General features: G+C 40.0%; 1 protein-coding gene across 3 annotated transcripts in view; it reads left to right on the forward strand.

Annotated features, from left to right (window-relative positions):
- Positions 1-22,272, forward strand: part of LOC148346008 (MAM domain-containing glycosylphosphatidylinositol anchor protein 2) — a 305,624-nt gene that overhangs the window by 124,534 nt on the left and 158,818 nt on the right. For all 3 annotated transcript variants that reach the window (XM_088325084.1, XM_088325085.1, XM_088325086.1), the window contains exon 3: positions 8,598-8,772. In XM_088325084.1, coding sequence (XP_088181210.1) covers positions 8,598-8,772 — 175 coding nt within the window. The remainder of the gene's footprint in view (positions 1-8,597; positions 8,773-22,272) is intronic.

The following is a 22,272-nucleotide window of genomic DNA, read 5'->3' on the forward strand; positions in this document are numbered from 1 at the left end:
GAGGGTCGTAGTGATAATTCTGCTTGGCAATGTAGCTCCAGGCAAAGAAAAATTTCCGATCCTGGGTACTTAGCAAAGTTGCCGGGGAAAGTCCGAAGAACTCGTGATTCATCCAGACGAGTTCAACTTTAGCTGAACTCGATGTTTTCCAACAGTTAGCGTCCATCGTTTGCTGAGTTTGCGCTTTTTCTTCTTCTTCTTTTTGTTGTCGTCTTCTCTCTCCTGCTTTTTCATTTAGAGGCGTTTTATTTTTAATGGCGGCAGATCGTTTTAAATGTGTGTCGCGTGCGGCGTTTCCCCTTTATTGCCGAAAACGACGATTTGGAATTCAGAGGCCATCTGGAACGCTTCTGTTCTCTTCCGAAGCTGTAAGCTCAAGAATCGGCAATTCAGCTCTTTACCGACTTTCTTTCTATTATCCTTGCCCCCCCCTTTTTCTTTATCAGTCTTCCTTTTTTTATTTTCTTAATGCGTAAATTGAATTGGTCCTTCTCTGTTTGCCCCATTCGTTTGTCTTTTTAAACTTTTTTGAATATTATTACCGTAAATTCCGGACTATAGAGCGCACCTGATTATAAGCCGCACCCACCACATTTTAAGAGGAAAACCAATTTTGTACTTACACAGGCCGCACCTGTATATAAGCAGTATGCGCCCACATTAAAAAAATGTAACACAAACACAAAATTAACCCAGACCCGACTTTAAGTCCCGCGATTGTAACTGAATATCCTTCATTAAAGTACACAGTCCAAAAATCACAGCCGGCTAAATAAACGGAAAATGATACCGGTACTTAGGGTTTGATGCAGACCTGCAGAGTCCGGGTCCCGTTGAAAGTAATCCAAAGAAAAAAGTGTATATTTCCGAAGGTGAGGGTGGGAAAAATATAAATCCACTATTGTCCGCCGTGTCCACAAACATTCACCTTTACCGGTCCCCATTTCCCGTCAGCCCGCGTTTGTTACGCCCTTCTTTTTAATTCGCCCGTCCAAAACGTATCAGAATAAGTGTCCAAAATAAATACAAATAAATACATTACAAAAATATACAGTTGCAAATACATATTATACATGGTTACACATATTTACAAAGAAAGACGGTACACCGAGAGAGTTTTCAAAGCTTTAATAATAATAATATAACTTTCATCCGGGCAGTTAATGGTAGCAACACGCTAGCAACACGCTCGCAACACAGTAAACTGGTCTGTTAAAAAAAACATACCCTACTTGTAAAAATCACGGTAAACCGTCCTCATCTTCCTCCTTAGAACTGAAGCCATCAAAGTCGTCTTCCTCAATGTCGGAAAGAAACCTCGTCATATAGACGTCGTCCCACGCTCCCACAGCCTCACTTGCGCTGTCACTGTCGCTGGAACTTTCATCCACTCCTGATTCTGTGCCCTCCTCTCCGTCACGCAGCAGACCAGCTTTTCGGAACCCGTTGGTGATGGTGGATTTTTTTATTCTGCCCCACGCTGTCAGGATCCACTGGCAGACTTGCGAAAAAGTTGCCTTTCGCATGCGGCCAGTTTTAGTGAGAGATTTCTCGCCGCTAGTCAAGCCAAGAAGTTGCAGTCTTCCTCGGCGCATATATTCCACTGGTCTAAATCTTACCTTTTGTACTGGAGCGCCGCTGGCGACCGTTAGAAAAATTACATACAATACATAAATTGGCCGCATCACTGAATAAGACGCAGGGTTGAAAGCTTGGGGAAAAAGTAGCAGCTTATAGTCCGGAATTTATGGTAGTAAGAAAACTCCAATAGTCCGGTTAGAATAAAACGGTAGAAATCAAATTATTTCCTGTCAAGACCAGAACAGAGACAGGACCCACCTGCGTTACGTTTCTCTCAGTTTTATTAGAAAAAAGGAAAGGTTTGCACCCACGAGCCGGTGATCGCTGGACGCGGGAAACAGGTCGCTCTGAACACGGAAGTGGGACTTCCTTGGCGAGCGATGGCGGTGTCAGGAACAGAAAAAAATGGGTCAGTAGCCAGGACAGGAGAGCAAACAACGTGGTCAGGATCGAAAAACGGGTCGTAGCCAGGGAATAGACGAGAGCAAAACCAGGTGAGAGTCAGGGTCGAAAAAAGCTTGCCAAAAGTAAACAGAGGTTCGAAGACAGACTGACAACAGGTGGCAGATAAACGTGGATTTAAATAATCATGACAATTTCCATTAAATAGATATGTTTAATTTCTTTTCGTGCTGAGTAACCTCTATATCCCTCATTGTCCAAACGTTTTTATAATTATTTTTATTTACAACAGCTACTTGATAAGGCTTTTATGCCATTCACCATTGGAGCACTTGTATAATGTTTAGAACTGACCTATGATCATATGCGCTTTTTGCAATACGTATTCGTCAGTGTTATTGTGCTCAAGTGTTATTTCCCACTGTTTCCTTCTCTAGCCACCCTGTTAGCCACCTCGCTTTGGAATGTTGGTATTCCTTCAAACTTCCTCAGTGTGTCTTCTTCAAATGAACGTGCTTGAAACACTGTCACTTTGAGTCCTAATATTTTTCAGTATGTCGACATTTTTTGGGAAGTATTTTCAAGTTCCAGGTTTGGGTTCATCTACAAAATGACCCAGACTTTTGTTATGTTGAAATGTCTTGTGCAAAAAAAAGAAACTGGAAAAATTAAAAAAATTCACTTTTTTCTGCAACACAACAGGGATATTGAGTTCAATCAACCCAAGTATTGAGAAAGTTCATTCAAACCCAATCTTGGGGTATTTTAAGCCAACTGATTTTTAGGTGCACACAAAGTATTTATCGAATGACTAATAAAAGACCAGCTGCAGTTTCTCCAACACTTCACTCAAAAAAAAAAAAGCTTGGGTCAATATGACCCATTTTTCCTGGTTTGATTTACACAAAACAACCCAATTGTTTGGGTTGTTCTAAACCAAATGACTCTTTTTATTGAATCGTCTTGTACAAAAAAAAATAGCAAGAAAAACTAAAAAAAACTCCCATTTTTTCTGCAATACAACGCAGAATATTGGGTCAAATCGACTCAAGTATTGGTAAGGTCCATGCCAACCCAAACTCGGGTTATTTTAAACTCCACTGTTTTTAGAGTCCATTGTTGTTACTGACACACAAACTAATTATCTATTGATTGATAAGGTCAAGCTCTAGTCTCTCCAACACTTCACTCTTAAAAAAATCAATGCTTGGGTCAGTTTTACCCATTATTCCTGGGCCGTTATTACAACAAAATCGACCAACTTGTTTGGTTATTAAACAAAATGAGACCGTTTTGTGTAAAATGAACCAATTTGGGAGAGTTTTATTTTAGATCAAAAAACAATTTTTTTGCTGATTTTATTTTCTTCATGAAACAAAATAAAACGTGACGCAAATTTTGTGAGGAATGTTTCCTCAATAATATACGTTTGTATTATTTGAAGTATTTTGAAGTATTGAGTGGGTCCATTTGGACCCAAACATGGGATACAGGTCACGGTTGCCATGGCGCTCAATTGGCCCCGCCCGTGTGACACCAGCTGCGGTTCGTTGACAGATTGGCTTGCCGCCTATTTAAGCTCAGTGCTCTCACTCTTCCTTTGTCAGTCTGTCAACAAACCTCTGCCCCGCAAAATGTGGATTTTGACTCCGTCCTGTTTCCTGTTGGTATTTCCTGTCCGGTATTGTTCCCGTATACTTTTGTCCTGTTTAATATCGGTTCCAGTTTCGTTCCCGTCTAGTTAGTCCTGTTTAATTTCGATATCCTGTTTCATTATCAATCCTGTCTGTCCCATCATGTCCGGTATCGACCCCATCTGTCTGATATCTACTCGGGGAATTAGTATCGATCTCGTCGGCCTCTGGCTTTCTATCATTCCATGCCAGATTGCTGCCTAGCGTGCATGACTCCCCATTTCCCATAAAATAAAAGGCTTGTGTGAGAAACGTCACACATTTGGGTCCTGATCCTTAGTAAGCAGTAGTCGATTGATTGATTGATTAATAAGTAAAACTCTCGAATCTCCAACACTTATAAAACACCAACCCAATACTTGCTTGGGTCTATACGACCAATTTTTCCGTGTCATTTTTACACATAACCCCAATTGTTTGGGTTGCTCCAAACTAATTAACCCAAGCTCTTCATTATAAACAGAACCTATTTTGCACAGTGTTATTTTAAATGAAAATATTAATTTTAGCAAAAGAATTGCATACCTGTCAACCTCCAGGGCTCCATGCCCTTACAAAATGTCGTATTTTCCCTTAAAAAATACAAAATAATCTTACACCGTATTTCTTTTTCAAACGTGTTTATTTATGTAGTTTAACATGTTATATTGTACATGTGTTTCGTTATATCATATATATTGTTAATTTAAAAAAAATTGTGAAATACCGAGTTGGTTGACATGAATGAGGTTTATTATAAAAAAGGTTCAAAATTAAGTAGCTTGGACGTTTACTGAAGAAAGAAAAATTACATGCAAATATAATTAAGTAGAATATTCTTACTCAAATTATTTATTCATTTTCTGCATTAAATTATTGTTGGTAATATACTGATTAAAGGGATAACCACAAACCTGTCCTTTTTCATTTTTCTCCTTTTAGACTTCCTTTTTTTCTTAACTTCTTTATACAACAATAATGATTCGTAATGTAATGCATCAAAGCAAGTGAGCCGTTTGAGAGCCGGCTCTCTTTAATGAGTTGAGCCGAAAAAGCCGGTTCTCTAAAAAGAGACGGACTGCCTTTCACTACACAAGTCCAACTCGTTTGACTTGATTGATTTGCCGTTTCGTGATAGTCGGTGTATACCGGATGGTACCCATAATTGACAAATTTGCGTTTTTCCTTACAGATTTTCTCGTCGTACACGTCTTAAAATGCATAATAAACGTACTTTGTACGGCAAAAACATACAGGTTGACAGGTATGGAATTGAGTTGTTAAATTGAGACCCAAACTCGTGTTATTTTCAACCCAACGGTCAATAGTTATGACTGACACAGAAGTTTTAATCGATCAAATAATAAAGACAAGGTAAGGTCTATTTTACTTGTGTTTTTATATTTTTCTAAACGTAGCATGCTGTTCAAAAGAATTTATTGGTTATTGCTAGAAAAAAAAACAGTTATTGTGCTTTCCTAGTCTTATACTGTTGTCTTATAGACCTTTATTAAGTTCCTGCAGGAGGAGCTGAGTTTGTATCGAGTGCAAATCGAGTTTCGTCCGTGCAACCCTCAGACCGCTAGACTCGTTTTCGGCCTTGGATAAACTTCTCACCGTGGCCTCACATAACCTGGAGCATCGTGGCAAATATCTGATACCGGGGCATCATTATCAGATTTCCGGCCAACGATCTGAGTGGCTCCTCAGGCTGGTGTTGTAACGAACCACCCCACAACCCAAAAAATTGCAGCAGCGACAATTTCCCCAGATAGCTCCGAGATCCCTGCTCCATCCGATGCTATCAGTCCGGATGTTATCAGGATTCGGTGATGATGCTAGCACCATTCAGAGAGAAAAGATTGGATTCCAAATTTTAGGATACAGTAATCCCTCGGTTATCGTGGGTAATGGGGAGCAGACCCCCTCGTAAAAAGTGATAATCCACAAAGTAGGGTCAAACTTAACTCGAGATGACGTCCTTACCAACTGAGAGTATACGACGGCAAGAAAACTATAGATCTTCAAATAAAAACACAGAACACAGAATTGCAATTAAATGAATGGTTCTTTCTAGTACAACAAAATTAGAGAGCTTCTCCTTTCAGTGCAAGAAAGCGATTTAGAAAGCAGCCGGCTAGCTGCTCGCTAGCATCTGGTAACCTCGTCTTCAGCCAGGTCTCCATGATGGTTAGAATACACAAAAGTGTATCTAACGAGCTGCGGCTCCAGGTCATGTGTCTCATGGATAATGGTGAGATACAGGGTTCTTAGCCTAGCCAAAACAGTAGGCCGGAGCTGCAGCCTTAATATTAGGTTCTCTCCCGACGCCGCTTCGGTCGCTCTTCCAACCGGATAATAATCCACGAAGCACACGCTGATGACACCCATTTTTTTCGCTCTTCTGACTTTCCACAGAGCGGGAATGAAATGATTATTTTGATTTAAACAAGCCGCCAAGGCTACTATCTGTCGCCCTTTGTTTGGGATGGACCCATTGACTAGTGCGCCTTCCCTGCTCTTTGACTGACAGCATACACCAGCCTGTCACAGTGGCGCACACAGAGTGTCCCGCCCACCTAACCCACAAAGCCCTTTCTAACTTTTCCCAGTCGCATTTAATGCTTGCTGTCTGCAGCAGAACACAATGGACAATACGTTGATATCAATGACAACCAACCGGCGATAACTGGAGCTCGAAGTAGCGACGGGTCGCTGTAGTCCATTTTCGGTTCCGGAGACTCGGGCCGGTCTCTCATGCCGACTCGTTTTCACGCTACCTGTTCATGATCCATGAACAAATGAGGACAAGGGAGGGCCGTGATGGAGTCAATTACAAGATGGTGAAAGTGGGGGAATGAGGAAGGGGGATTGCCATTTCACCTTTCATTACACAGCTGTGTCACGGGCTAACAGGTTCCCGTCACTTTGAGAAAGGTAGTCATGCTGCTACGAGGTTCATGTTTTTTTCCCCTTTCTAGCTTCGGATATGATTTTCTGTGTAAAGCACCGGTATTCCTCTATTTCGGTGATTCTCGATCGTTATTCAGGGATGCGCTTCTTAAGTTCAAGATTTAAATCTTAAAAGCAGGGGCCTTCAAGCTTTTTCAAGCTGAGATCTACATTTTGTTACTAATTAGAGCAAAGGGCACCCGGTTTGATATGAAATTTTAAAATAGCAACTAGCTGGATGTGTTGCTAAATAGCTAAAAATGTACCCTAATAGTTAGCAAGAAAATTAAACAGGTAAAAAACGAAAAGGGAGCATGATAGCTAGCTAAAAGGGTAAAAAGCCATCTAAGTGGCCAGATAGAAAGCTAAAAAAGCTGGATTGTAAGCTAGAAAGAAGGCCCAAATTTAGCTTGATTACTAGCAAAAAAAGATAAATAGTTAGCTAGATAGCATGCACAAAATGTGAAAAAGCTAGCTTGATAGATTGCTAAAAATATAGGACGATAGCTAGCCACAAAGATAAAAGGGTAGCCAGATAGCTAGGCAAAAAAAGCACATTATTTGCTAATTCCCTTTTTAAATCCCCCAAATTGGAATTTAGTTTGATGTATTTCCTGTAAAGGAAATCAACCAAACGATCAATAAACAAATATGTTTAATACATATATTCTCCTAAATAATTGCTTAGAAATAATTATCAATACTTTAAGCCTATGAACAGGAATGCATTTATTTGAATTTCTGAAATAACAATTTATCATACTATTTACTATGCCGTTACTATGTCATTAATATGTTATTACCAGGTTAATTATTAAAAATAGGGTTAAATAGACTCAGTCCACTGAAAAAAAAATCTATAAAATCACAATGACCCATCCCTGGTGAGCTATTTTTAGAACAACCAAGTTGCTCCAGTGCTATATTTTGTAGGTTTAAGGTTTATATAATTATTTTTAAGGCTTGTATAAGTAACCTGTATTGTTTTTTATTAAAAAATAACCATTTCATAAAATAATATGCCCCATAAAGATGAATAAAGTTGAGTTTAAATTACTTTTGGAAGATGCGCTTCAAGAGGTCCTTCTCCGTGGTAAAAAGTGGACGAAAAAAAAAGCGTTCCGACCATTTTCTCAACCGCATCCAGCTTCCTTATTCCACTTAGATTTCAAATGAAAAGGCTCGCCTCTTCTTTAAACTTTACACCAACCATATTGAAAGGATGCACGAGATATTAAACGATAAAAATGTCAAAGTTCTTAACGCTGGAGATACAGTATAATATGTTTACACACGAACTAGGAAAGGGAAGCGGATTTCTTCTTCGGTGTGGATGCTGGGTGACCTCTCACAGCGCCACCACACGCCGGAAAGAAGCACTACAGTACTGTCCTGTACTCGGAAAAAGGTTCACACAATACAAAATCGAACTTACAGCACTGTCCGGATATTTTTCCTCATCCCTAAAAAAAGGGATGTCGAATGGCCGTAAGTAGGGGAGCGTCTGTAAAGTAAAATAAAAAAGCAAAAGATCAGCAATCAATTGAAAGATTGAATTTTGATTTCTCCCTTTGAAAGTTCTGGAAAAAATGAGCGATTGGCTTTGAAAGCGTTTGTCCATCCATCCATCCATTATTTGCACCGCTTATCCTCAGTAGGGTCGCGGGGGTGCTGGAGCCCATCCCAGCTATCTTCACACCTAGGGACAATTTGGACCGGCCAATTAAGCTGACATGCATGTTTTTGGAATGTGGGAGGAAACCCACGCAAGGACAGGGAGAACATGCAAACTCCACACAGGAGGTTCGATCTCATGAACTCAGAACTGTGCCGCACACGCGCTAACCACTTCGCCGCCGTGCTGCTTGAAAGCGTTTGTAAAGTGCTTTAATTTGACCATTGAATAAGGAGTAAGAACCCTGTATATTATGTCAACACTATTTTCCTGAAAATTCCCGAAAATTCCCGTTATTGTCCTCCTTTCCCCAGATCCGATGGACCAAGACGGCGGGCAGCGCGTCGGACCGCTTTCAGGATTCCAGCGTTTTCAACGAGACGCTCCACATCGCCAAGATCTTGAGGACGCAGGGCGGACGCTACTACTGCAAGGCGGAGAACGGCCTCGGCTCGCCCGCTATCAAGTCCATCCGGGTCGACGTTTACTGTGAGTAAAAGGCCAACTCCTGGATTATGACTGCCGTGTTTCCCGCCTTTCTCCGACTTTACAATGCTTTATAACGCCCTCGTTTTGCAGGATACGAGAGCTATCGTGGCTTCTCGTTTTTTTAAACTTTTCTGCTTGTTTTTGTTTGTAGTCACGGAGTGAGTAAAACTATGTGATGCGGAGATGATGATTTATGCGTTTGTTATCTCTCGTCTCGATGACTGTAATGCCCGACTCTCTGATCTCCCAAAGTCCAAAATCAAGAGCCTGCAGCTGGTACAAGATGCTGCAGCGAGGCTTTTAACTAAGACAAGAATGTTTGATCACATGACCCTGATTTGAGCTAACTTGCGTTGGCTCCCTGTTAGCTTAAGATGTGATTTGAAGGTTCTGTTGGTAGTATACAAAATCATGCATGGATTTGCTCCCTCATATCTTTCAGATTCAATTTCCCCCTATCTTCCGGTCCGGAGCCTTCGCTCTGAACATGCTGGTCTACTAGTGATCCCAAGAGCCAAGAAGAGATCCGCAGGTTGGAGAGTGTTCTCCATTCAGGCCGCAGTGCTGTGGAATGCTCTTCCCCATGAGATTTGATCTGCAACATCAATGGAACTGTTTAAATCTAGGCTTAAAACACTCTTCTATTCTATAGCATATGAATAACCCAAATCTTATAGTTTACGTTATCTGTGTATTATTTATTATTGCAACATCCATTGCAGCCTGGTCATCCTGGTATTACTGGATTACGTCACATGCGGTCCCTTGTCAAGGTTTCTTCATTTTCCTCATATTAAGGATTTTGAGTTTTTCCTTGCCCTCATGTTGGTTTTAGATCAGGGGATGGTGTCAATAGTCTGTAGTCTGTAATAGTCGGTGGTCTGTGCAGCCCTTTGAGACTCCTTGTGATTAAACATTACTTGACTTGACAGTCGTGCGAGTGCCAAATGTGAGTAAAGCCACGTCAATTCTGGAGGCTTAAAAGTCAACTTTTGTCATCTGGGTCTACAAGTCGACTGTTTTGGGATCGCTCACTTGAGAAATCTACACCTTTCACTCCTTAAATAGGTTTTTATAATATAGTTTGAGTTATCCTAACCCCTATCGTGATCCTTGAAAAAAAATATATGGATCCTAATCTTGGTCCTCTGCATGCAAAATAAAAATAAAGCTTTTTTCATTAGGCAGAGCTTCTTGATACTTTAACAGTAATCAGCCTCATTTAAGTTTCCTTCAAGCACTTTTTTCATTTTTTTATAATAATATAATAATTCCTCTCGAATACTTTTTTTTTTTCAATTTTGACTGTAGTTTTATGTGTTCTTGTAAATTCGAGCTCTTTTTCTAGAAAAAAAAAACTATTTTTCAATCGATTTATGTATTTTAATAATGTATGCAAAATTGTCTTTCTCCACTAGCATAAAATTAAAAGTAAATGTATTTCTTAAATTAAATAAAAATAAATCAAAATAATTCCTCTTATTTAAGTATTTTTTTTTCTATAATTTAACTGTATTTTTATATGTTCTAGTAAAATCAGAAAAATATATTTTAAATGATTCATATTTTTATAATATTTTGAACTTTTCAAAATTGTCCTGTCCCATTTGAGGCTTTGAAGGTGGAATTATTTCACGTTTTGTCTAAACGGTTCTCAAATGTCTGCATCATTTTTGAAATCTTCAACTCGCTGACGTTAACTTCTGGCTTAAATCATTATTGCCAGTCCTTTTGTACCGCGTAGATGAACATGCATTACTTAGGCGTGCTTGAGTAAACCTTTCTCTTTTGAGATTTGGGTTGGCGTTTGGACTTTACATGAAACAGGCCTTTTCTTACTTTCACCATTCACCATTTAAGATTGAAAAGCATAATATAAAAACAAATAGTAATGATTAATTATGCAACGTTTTTAATTATATCGGCGGACAATGTGACCGTATTAAGCACTGGGGAGCAAATTCTACTTCAAAACCTGAGGACCTCAAAAGAAAAGAAAAAACATATCTGATTGGTGTGTGAGTGTGTGTGTGAATGGGTACGTGTGAAGCACATTGTAAAGCGCTTTGGGAAGTCTTCATTCACTTGAAAAGCGCTATATAAATGCAAACCACCACCACCACATGTTTTAAAACGTGAATATTTGTCTTGTCAAACTGGCATTAAGTGGAAACATTTATGATTTTCATTATTTTACTTAAAACATAATACATTTCTTTCATTTTGAGTTATTTAATTTTCTGCCATATTTTCAAGTCGGTTTGTAGTTAAAATAAAAAAAATCATATAACGGGAAAAAAAACTCTGCAATTGAAATTAAATGATCTGCATTTATATAGCAATTGAAATATATGACCCAGTGTTCTCGTTTGTCCGCGTCCCTGCGTCCTTTACGCATTATTTTTGCTGGGGACGCATCGTGTCAAATCAACGTGCGTCCCCGGGACGCAACTTTTTTGACACCAAATTGTCATTATCATTTTTTAACAAAGATTTACCGCACTCCAAACTTTTCGTGAGGCAGATCTGCCATTGTTGCTTTGGTCTCGCGGCTCGAGTTTTCGTGTGCGCGCCGATCTCCAGTTCGAGTTGTGTAGTGAAAGTCCGTTTCTTTTTAGAGAACCGGCTTTTTCGGCTCAACTCATTAAAGAGAGCCGGCTCTCAAACGGCTCACTTGGTTTGATGCATTATATTACGAATGATGATGTTGTATAAAGAAGTTAAGAAAAAAAGGAAGTATAAGAGGAGAAAATGAAAAAAGACAGGTTTGTGGTGATCCCTTTTAATCAGTATATTACCAACAATAATTTAATGCAAAAAAATGAAATAATAATTTGAATAAGAAAATTTATTATTCTACTTAATTATATTTCCATGTATTTGAACGTCTAAGCGACTTCGTTTCTTAACTTTTTTTTATAATAAACCTCATTTATGTCGAGCAACTCAGTGTCTCACAACAAAATGTTCATTAACATTATATATGATATAAGGAAACACATGTACAATATAACATGTTAAACTACATAAATGAACATGTTTGGAAAAAACAGATTTTTTTGTATTTTGTAAGGGAAAATACAACAGTTTGTAAGGGAATGGAGCACACTAAATGTTGGGGAGCCATAGATCTCTGTTGGGACCCATAGATTTTGGAGCATGCGAGTCCCCGGGACCCATCACTTTTCACAGATAAAATGAACACTGCTGACCATATGTAAAATTACAATCCTTCCTTTTTACCTCCCAATTCCTCAACGTTAAGATCAGGGGGAAACCGAGATAATAAATGGAATATATAAGATTCCCTCTACATACAGAACATGTGATCTCTTCCATTCCCCTCCGCATGTGGATCTGCACACGCGTGTGTTCCGTGGCGTTGCACGGGCAATGTTGCGGTTGTCCCCGCGGGCTGACACTAATTGACGGGTGCTACAGCACGTGCTATTCTTAGCCACGTTGCATGCACGTATCTTTGTTTTTTAATTGGAGCTAAAAATGCGGTTTTCTCGGCGGAACTCCAAACGACTAGAATGGAAAAGCGATAGGTCGTGAAGGAAAAAGATTTCAATTTTCGGCGATGATAAAGATAAGCTATTCTAATACACTTCGGGGGATGCAATCAAACACAAAAACGCAAACGGGTCGAAAAATTAATAAATTCCCGGGGAAAGTAGTGCTTTGTGGGATTAGATTTAGGATATGGTCGACTGTGGATAATGGATTTTGGTCTAAACAGTGGAGTTCATTTAAGGCAGGCCAGGAAGGAACGCTTCAGCCATAAAAGAACGGATTTTCTGGACCCTGCTACCAGCAATAGCTGATCGAGGATAATGGATCGCAGCTGCAACCGTGCATTTCATTTCGGCAGGCCAGAATGGTACGTCTCTTGACAAAAGTGCCTTCTGCTTGTCTCCACCTGCAGTAATATCTGATCGTTAATAATGGATCGCGGCCAAAACAGTCAACTTTATTTTAGGTGGGCCACAAGGGCGTGCATCAGCGGTCCAAGCCAAAGATAAATAACATGCTTTGACAGCTCCTGCTCCCAGCAAGAGGCAAGTCAAGTCAGTTTTATTTGTGACGGTCTTAATCACAAGAAGTCTGAAAGGGCTGCACAGATCACAGCCTATGATTACATCATCCTCTGATCTAAAACCTACATGAGGGCAAGGAAAAACTCAAAACCTGCGCATGAAGAAATGAAAAAACCTTGAAAAGGGCCGCACGTTAAGTAATCCCTCTTCAAGGATGACCAGGCTGCAATGAATGATGCAAAGGCATCAACCGACAATACACAGACAATATCAACATGAGATAATAGGTAATACCATAATGTCTAGTTGACAGCTTTCTGAAGTCAACATCATTTATAAGCTTGGATTTAAACACTTCCATAGGAGTTGCACTTCGAATCTCAGAGGGCAGAGCATTCCACAGCACCATGGCACAAATGGAGAACACTCTTGAACCTGCGGATTCCTTCTAGGCTCTTGGGATTACTAGTCGTCAACCAGGGTTAATAGATAGCAGCCGCAACTATGCATTTCCATTTAGGTGGGCCAGAATTCCACGCTTTCCAACAAGAGTGCCTTATGCCGGTCCCCACACAGAGCGATTGGGCATAATGTATCGCGGACGCGCGAGTGCTGTTCACTTCAGGTGGAAATAATGGCAAAAAAGATCTGCCACGCTCGACAGAAATCCACTCTGCTAGTCCTTGCTTGCAGAGATCAGGTATGTGATCTGGGAAAATGGATCACTTTTCTGTGAACAGGCAAAAAAAGAGCCACTACGCCCTTCTTAAGTGTACTCTGCCTGTCCCTGCTCGCAGCAATCAGGGATACTAGATTGTGGCCGCACCTTTCGCTTGACAACACGGCTGAAAAAGAGCAGTCAGGCCTGACAACAATGCACTTTGCTTGCTCGTGCTCGCAGCAATCTGAGTTCAGGGATAATAGATCAGAAGAAGCAAGGGCTGACAGTATTTTCAAATTCATCTCTGCTCTTTAAAGAAGCTGTCCTTTCAAATTACTAGTACTAGCGACCAGATGATAAGCATTTCTTAAATCCAATTTAGGTAAAATTGTGGCTCCTTCCACACGCTCAAAGGCAGTGAACAATAGAGGTAATGGATATTTATTCACGACAGCATTTTTATTGAGACAAGGTCTTAAAATTTGGTCTTTCTTTTTCGCAAAAAAGAAACCTCCACCGGCAGAGGATGTCGAAAGTCAGATATTAGCGGCATCTAATGACTCTCGAATGTACTGCTCCATTGCCTCTCCGTCTGGGCCAGAAAAACAATACAAACGACTAATTCCGGAACAAATTCAATGGCACATGGTCTAGAGATTTTGCTTTAGCTTTGCTGGACCACTTACCTAAGTTGTGATATTCAGAATGAGTAACCCAGGAATGATTGGAGGTTCTGGGGTGGATTCGAAACACTGATAAGACCTATCCCAAAAGATAATTCTCTCTAAATTCTAATCAGCTGGTGTATTGTGTACTGTTTACCATGATAAGCCTAGAACCAATGACAGAAGTACCTTTTCAAACACATAAAAACGGGTCTCGTAATGTCCTGCAGAAAAACTGAAGCTAAACAGGGTTAGTAATATCACCTACCAGAGAAACGTCAATGGCGTGAACCTTACGTAGCTGTGGAAGAGGCTGTAGGCCTTTTATAATAATAATATAATAATAATTTCCTTGTATTGTCATTCTGTGTAACAATGTACACAGAACGAAATGTCGATTGCACCTGACCCGATGCAGCCGCAGCCAAGAGAGGGCGCCGCCGACCACTTTTTAAGTCTTAGGAATGACTCGGCCGGGGCGCGAACCCGAACCTCCCAGTCTCAAAGCGGGCGCCTTACCATCTAGGCTACTGAGCTAGGCTATTGCTATTACTAGTACTATACTTTTTAGTTCTACCATGGATACTGTTGGGAATTAAATATCAAATATACCGTTTATCAAATTGTTCGAATTAGTTATCTGACTCCATTAACCAAACACAACCTACATTCACCAATGATAGGTTGGTCGTTTTGGTTGTAACATTTCTCAGAATTCACTGTGTGAATATAACTTGTTTTAAAATTCCTAAATATAAAAACAATCTTTCACACACACACACACACATGAAGTAACGTTTCAATAATCAGTCTAATTGCATCTCTTGTACGTTTATCAGTGTTGTATTCTTTTATTTTGAAGTCACATTTCCGGTGTATTTTTCTGTTTCCTGTGTGAAAGAAGTTAACTAGACACACGGGGGCGGGCAGAGTGGCCGGAGCCCTGGCCGGGGCGAGAGGTGGTGGCCGATGGGCCACCGGGAGTGCTAATAAATTTATTTACCTTAATGCTTGTGTTTTTATTTGAATAAATCTGCCAACATAGAGTTTATATAAGTTTTAACTTTATCACCCAACAATTTATGCGGGCTCGTTTCTTGAGGGAAAAGATGAACAGGAAGCCGACATTTCCACACGGGGGCAGATTTATTTTCCCTAAAAATTTAACTAAGTGTAATCCATCGAAAACGGCCGAATTAGCGACGTTGGAGTCTCTGGGAAGCCTTTTTCTCAAGTCCTTTAGCTCTCTTCTCATTGGCAATCTTCTCCCCGCACAATGGCGTGCCGACTCCTCCTATGGGCGCGCCAAGGAAGCCCCCCCCTGGGCTTCACCATCTCGTCGAAGTGCGTCGCGATGTCTGGAATACTCAAAATAACACCAAGCGTTTCTACGTCATCAGGGCCTTTCTGCGTCTGGATGTGCTGATTATCTTATCAGACTTAAGTCCCGTTCCCGCCGTTCCTGTAAACAACATTTTCTACCAAGGTGCCCTGACCTCGCACCACAGCCCAGCCAGTGAATATCTTTTGCATTAAATGTAATTTTTATTCAATCGTATAAAATCCTTTATAGTCAAATGTATAAAATCCTTCAATACATATAGTAACTTTCCCAATTATATTAGATTTGATTTATTGGTTCCCTTAGGGAAACTCACTTCCCCCAACTATACTAGGGGAAAACAACAGGTATGACAAGAACAGCAGAATGAAAAACTTATGAGAGTGTGACAGCAAAGGCAAACTACTCCTGAATCTCATTGTCCTGTATCTGCACCCTAACCGTAGTGGGACAAAGTATTGGTGTAGTGGGTGAGTTATATCCTGGAATATTAGGCCTGCCAGTCGGATGATGAACATGTTATTTGAGTCTGAGAGATCGGGTGTGGGTAGGCGCAGAGCAGTACAGGGTCAGTATGGGTCAAACAATGCTTTGGTACAGCAGTAACAGGAAGTGAGGTGCAACATATAGTCTTTTGAATTTACAGATGACTGACAGTCTTTCTTTTGAATGTCTGTGGTATGCTGTTTGTCTTACTGACATTGATTTTGAGATAAGCAGCTTTGTATGTTTATGTGAAATGTTTGATTGTGTTAGGGTAGTCCAAGATGGATTGTCTCTCAGAGAGTAGTGCAATAACGGCTATGTCGTCTGAGTAGTTTAGATTTGTTGTGGTGGGCGAAATTCTGCGGCAGTCATTGGTATAGAGTGTAAAAATGAATGGGCTCAGCACGCATCCCTGTGGAACACCGGTGTCAAAGTACCGGGGATGTGCCTGAGCCCATCCTTACTACCTTGAGTCTGTCAGTGAGGAAGTTGCAGATGAGATGCATCAGTTGAGGGCCGATATAGAGATGGTGTCGTTTCTGGATCAGTTGGTGGTTTTGTAATGGGTTGAAGGCGGAACTGAAATCTACAAAGAGGATCCTGGCAAAGGGCTGCAGCAGGCAGACCACAGCGGCCTCTGTACCCCTCTTAGCCTTGTTGGCAAATACGAGGGCGTCCAGGTGTACACTGTAATAACGTCACTAACAGTCAATGACAGTTAACGAGTCAACAGGATTGATGTTTATTAATGTCATCGGCACTGAACGCGTAAACGATTCCAGAACAATCCAGAACCGTGACGAGACAATCGTCAATGCGAGCTGCCAGTTCTTTGAAGTCGCTTTTTGAGTTTTGGGGATAATCGGTATTCATATATGCGGCTATTATTAGATGAAAGCCGGCTTCATAAAGGCCCGACTCACCGTCAATAGAATCGGAGGACATTTGGACGGCGAGATGGATGGCGAAAGACGGTGCCATGACACGGTACGCCGTCATTTACGCTGAGAACGGAAGACGGCCGCCCACGGGAGCCCGACACTGCTCCGGCACTAACACGGTTAGCGCCAGCGCTGCATTTTCTACCTGCTGACACTTCTGTTGTTTGCGTTCCGTGGGGGACAGTCCCCAGTAAAGTTAATAAAACAAACCTGGCCCCGCTCTTAAAAAGGATCAATACGAAGCTTATGGCCACACTTTTTTTCCCCCGTTTAATTCGACGCATTTTTCCGCAGCGGCTAATGTTTGTCTGATTGCAGAGGGCTTAGGAGTTCATTGACCGCTAAAGCTAAACTAGATTTGAGTCCCCGGAGAGTAAACGACCCAACAAGACGGCGACGGTTTCGGAAGTTAGTGCGTTGAAACAAATCCAGTGAACTGTTTTATCGGCTCCAAGATTTTTGCAAAATGGCGGCCGTGGTGTTTAGCGCAACGCTCGCATAATTCCGACGTCTTAGCGGGAAACAATACGAAAGGCAAAGCGGGTTGTTTAGTCGAACAGAACTAATCCAAATGAGGAAGTTGAGAGAACGGTGAAGTTTTCTTCTGCCGCCGCATTATTTTGAATAATTATTGGGTACGGTTTAAAGATTTTGCCACATGTGAGTTGCAAAACTTGACTTCAATTGGAAGGAAGGACCTACCGGTCGGTTACAGTCTTCCGTATTCTAATTCTGTTCCGATCAACTCAGCTTTTTTGTCATTTTGCATATATTTGAATTAAAGTCCCTGTGTTTGTATATATACATATATACATAGTACATCTCTGTATCATCCTTAGACCTCAAGGTTTTTTTTGCACAATATATTATCTGTTCAAGACTGAAGTTTATGACGTTGTTCCTGGGATGTGTTAGAGCCACTCTTCCAGTTTGAAGGTTACTGCCCTAAGTGTTCCCTCTAAGCTGCGCGCGTGCGCAATTGCGCACATTCTCGCCGCACAAGAAAATCTAGCCGGCGCACAAAAATCAGGGCTCAAAATTACTAATTAAGAAGCAACTCAAGTCAAAGTTACAGTGCATGAAGGTAAAAATACACAGGTTCCCCTGACGTTGTGTCCTGAATGCGGTATTTTGAAGTCTAGTCGAAGGAGAACGAAGTTGAGTAAAGTTAGTAGAGTTTGTCCGGGAACCGGCTTCTTTGGCTCGGCTCACTAAAAGGAACCGGCTCTTTCGGGTCCTAAACGGCTATTCGGGTTGTTTTTGCTTCTTGAATCCCAACATGACCAAATATTATGTAAAATTATGCACAAAATGACTCAAAGGAAGGGGGAATAGAAAAAAAAGAAAAAAATACCAAAATAAAAAAGTAGTGAAAAGCTGAGAAAAAAAGAAACAAAAGGAAGAGAAAAAAGAAACATTTAGAAAAAAGCCAAAAAAAAGAAAAGAAATGTAGGAAAAAAGTAAATAGAGAACCAAAAGAAAAAAGTAACAGCTCGGAAAAAATAAACACAATGAGATTTTTTTAAAAGGAATTTTTAAAAAAGTAGAAAAAAAACACAGAAAAGAAAAAAAGAAAAGTCCACCACCACTATGTCCGGTTGGTCTGCCAGGAGCTGCTCGTCAGTCTGGAAGCTGAAGTCCCACAGTATCTTTGACCTGTTGTTCTCCGCAACCTTCTGTGTTATGGCCTACTGGGATTTGGGTACCGCACTGTTTGCAGATTTTCCTGTATCATATTCCAGTCCCCTGGTTATGCCGCTTCATGTACTCTGATACAGCTAGCATCTCACACCCTGCCTTGATGTGCCAGACTTTTTCAGGGGTGTCTTTGCACAGTCTACATCTTGGGTCCTATCGACTCTGGTAGTTCCTGGCCTCTATGGCTTTTGTACGGCCTGTTCATTTGCTGCCATGATCAGAGCTTTTGTGCTGTCTGTCAGTCCTGCATTTTTTAGTTCTTGATGCCGGCCACCTTCTCTATCTGATAGTGATGCATTTCATGTAGGGGCCTATCCTTCTAGGATGTCTGCTCCTCCTCCTCTGCACTGTCATCAGGGTTCTGCTGCCTCAGACGTTTACTCAGCAGGTCATCTTTTGCGGCCATTTGTTTAATGTACTCTTGGAATTTCGATGTTTAGTCTTGGACCAAACAGCCTCCCTCTTTTAGCGTATAGCCTCAGGATGCTGGACTTGGGGTGGAACACTCTGAGCATGGTGAGCAGCTTTATTGTCTTGTCAGCAGTTTTTCTCTCCTGTTTTTGCCAGCTTCTGATACCAGCGAGGTATTTGATGACTGGCAGTGCGTACATGTTGATGGCTCGGACCTTATTCCTTCCTTTCAGCTCACTTATCAGAAACCGGCCTTACTCTCTGATGATATTTGGCTGTGGTTGACTTGAGGAAGCCTGAGAATAATGGCAACCAACAAGCCTGTAAACCACTGCTTCGTTTCCCCAGCCAGAAAACATGGCAAAACCAAGCTATGGTTCTCATTTTCCCTATCCCTCGACTGTGGGATGCGACAAAAAAGGATACAGAGACTTTTCTGAGAAGGTTTTTTTTCCTTTCCTTCTGGACGAATCAATATTTATCCATATCAATTAACTGAAAAATTGATCATTTTTAAGCTAAAATTAAAATATGTCTGGAGTATATCTTCTTTCACGATGTATGCCAGAGACAATATGGGGCTTTGTCGATTTCATTCGGGTGGGAAACCGTTAGCACTCCCTGCTGCTTGAATCGGTAAACATTGAAATAAATTCCTAATTCAATAAATAAAACTTAAAGCAGGTGACTCTACAGCTCAGACATATACAAGTTACCACCAAAGTCATCACCACAAGTCTTTCATTTTCCATTTTGTTTTCAAGCAGGCGGAAGAAGGTAATTTTGACAATCCATCAAAGTCTCCCGCTGAAAAAACGCTCCTCCATCATCGGAAAAAGCAACAAAAGGAATAACAGCTCCAGTTTTATCTGCCAAGCTCCGAAAGGAGATAATTATTATCTTTTAGCACGACAGCGGCATTCGTCTTGTCCTCTGCGGGGATTTACTTTACGGCCTCCAGCAAGTCGCAAAACAAAACTATAATCGTCACCCGATCGACTTTCTACCGACTTTTCAAGAGTGCCGTAAATCATTCATTTGTCAGTTTAAGAGTTTATTTGAGATGTTTTTCTACCTGCATTTTTTTTAAATCAATCATTCATTCATTGGGTTATTTTTGGGCAATATAAGTTTATATTAATGCATTTTTTTGTTATCATTTATATTTATTTTATCAGGTCACGTCTGTAATTTGCTTTTTATTTTATTTGTATTGTTTTTGTTTGATTCTGTTTTTATCTCTTATTTTGTAGAAGTACGTTTTTTTCTGTTTTTTCTCTTTTGTTAAATTTTAATCATATGAATTTGAATTTTCCTTCACATTTTTTTACATAGACTTTTTAGGTTTTATTTCTTTCATTCTTTCTTTCTATTTGATGAAATTTAAGTTTTTATATTTTAATTTTGGTTTGTCTAAATTTTGACTGTTTTCCTTTTTTTGCTTTCTATTCTTTATCATTTCTTTTATTGGATATACAGTTTGGGTGTCATTTTAACAGCATTTTTGGGACAGATTCAAGACTTTTTTTTATTAATTTTCCCATTTTCCCATTTCTCTCTTTGTGGTGTTTATGTTTGTATCAAAGTTTTCATTTTTCATTATGTTTTGGGGGTTTTATATTTATATATATATATATATATATATATATATATATATATATATATATATATATATATTGTCTGACATAATTAGGACCTTTTCTTTTTTTTCATACATTTTAGTCACATTTTTAAAGCAAAATTCTTTATATTTTATTTTTTAATTTTGTTTACAATGTATTCTTCTAACAATAATTGTTTTCATCTTTTTTTTATGTATTTTTCTTTTAACATTTTTGAATTAATTAGGACTGTGATTTTTGTTTCATACCTTTCATTCACATTTTTTTATATTGTTTTACTTGTCAGGAAGCGGACCGGGAAGCAGGAAGTCGGAACTCCTATGCGTAGACGATCTGTCACTTTAATTAGGAAAGAAAAGTTGTCCAACACACAAACAGACCGAAAACAAAACAAAGCAGGTTCAAAGGCAGGCAAAATTACAATCCAGGCATTACTCAGGTCAAACAGGCATGAACTGGTCTTCAACAAGGTTAAGCAATGGTCTGGCAACAGGCAGTCCCAAAAGGAGAGTTTAAGTACTCCAAAAGCAATTAGTCCAACGCGTCTCAGCCGGTGTCAAGGGGCGGGGCCAGCTGGGCGCCATGACAACGTGCAGGACATGACATTACTTTAAGTGTAGTTTACTTTTTAACACTGAATTTTAAATTTGTATCATTCCAACAATGATTTTTTTTTTGTTTAATTTACTTATTTTTTCTTAACATTTTTGACAAAATTAGGACTGTATTTTTTTAAGATGTATTTTTTAATTTTGATTTTTATCCTCATTTTCTTTTTTTTATTCAGATAATTTAAAAAAATGCAAATATCATTTATCCAACAAAGATTTTTATTTTTATTTTAAATGTATTTATCATTATTTTTTCATATCTATTCTTATCCATGTCTGATAGTTTTTTAAAAATGTTTTAATTTTATCTTTAAATTTTCAATTATTTTTGATATATGTGTAAAATTTAAAATCTTGACTCATCCAACATTTTTACATACATAATACTTTAATATTTTAAAATATAATTTTTATACTTATTTTTATCAATTTCTTATTTTTATTCAGATTTTCTTGTTTTGTGTTTTTTTTAATCTAAATACATCCATTTTGTCAAGACCAGAACGGAGACAGGACGCACTTGCGTTGCGTTTCTCACAAGTTTTATTGGAAGAAAGAGAAAGGGCTGCGCCCACGATCAGGTGATGGTTGGACGGTGGAAGCAGGTCGCTCGGATACTCGGATTGTGCTCCGAACGCGGAAGTGGATCTTCCGTGGCGAGCGATGGCGTTGTCGTGGACGGAAAAAACGGGTCAGTAACTGGGACAGAGAACAAAAACGTGGTCGGGGAGGGAAGTGAGTCGTAGGCCAGAAAAGGAGAGAAGACGTGTTCGAGGACAAACAGAGGTCGAAAGCCGGGACAGGAGAGTAGACGTGTTTAGGATCAAAAACGTGTCGAAGCCGGGGGACAGACGGGAGCAAAAAAACGGGACAGGTGGGAGTCAGACTCGAAAAGGCTTGCCTAGTGTTAACTGAGGTTTTCAGACGGACTGACAAAAGGAGACACGCAGGACTGCGTACAAGTACTGATCGGGAGCCAAATGAGCGGGCACAGCTGAGTCACATCAGTAATCCTGACACTTT

The sequence above is a fragment of the Urocampus carinirostris genome, chromosome 20 (genome assembly GCF_059441175.1).
Source record: "Urocampus carinirostris isolate Australia breed hairy pipefish chromosome 20, RoL_Ucar_1.0, whole genome shotgun sequence".
NCBI lineage: Eukaryota > Metazoa > Chordata > Actinopteri > Syngnathiformes > Syngnathidae > Urocampus > Urocampus carinirostris.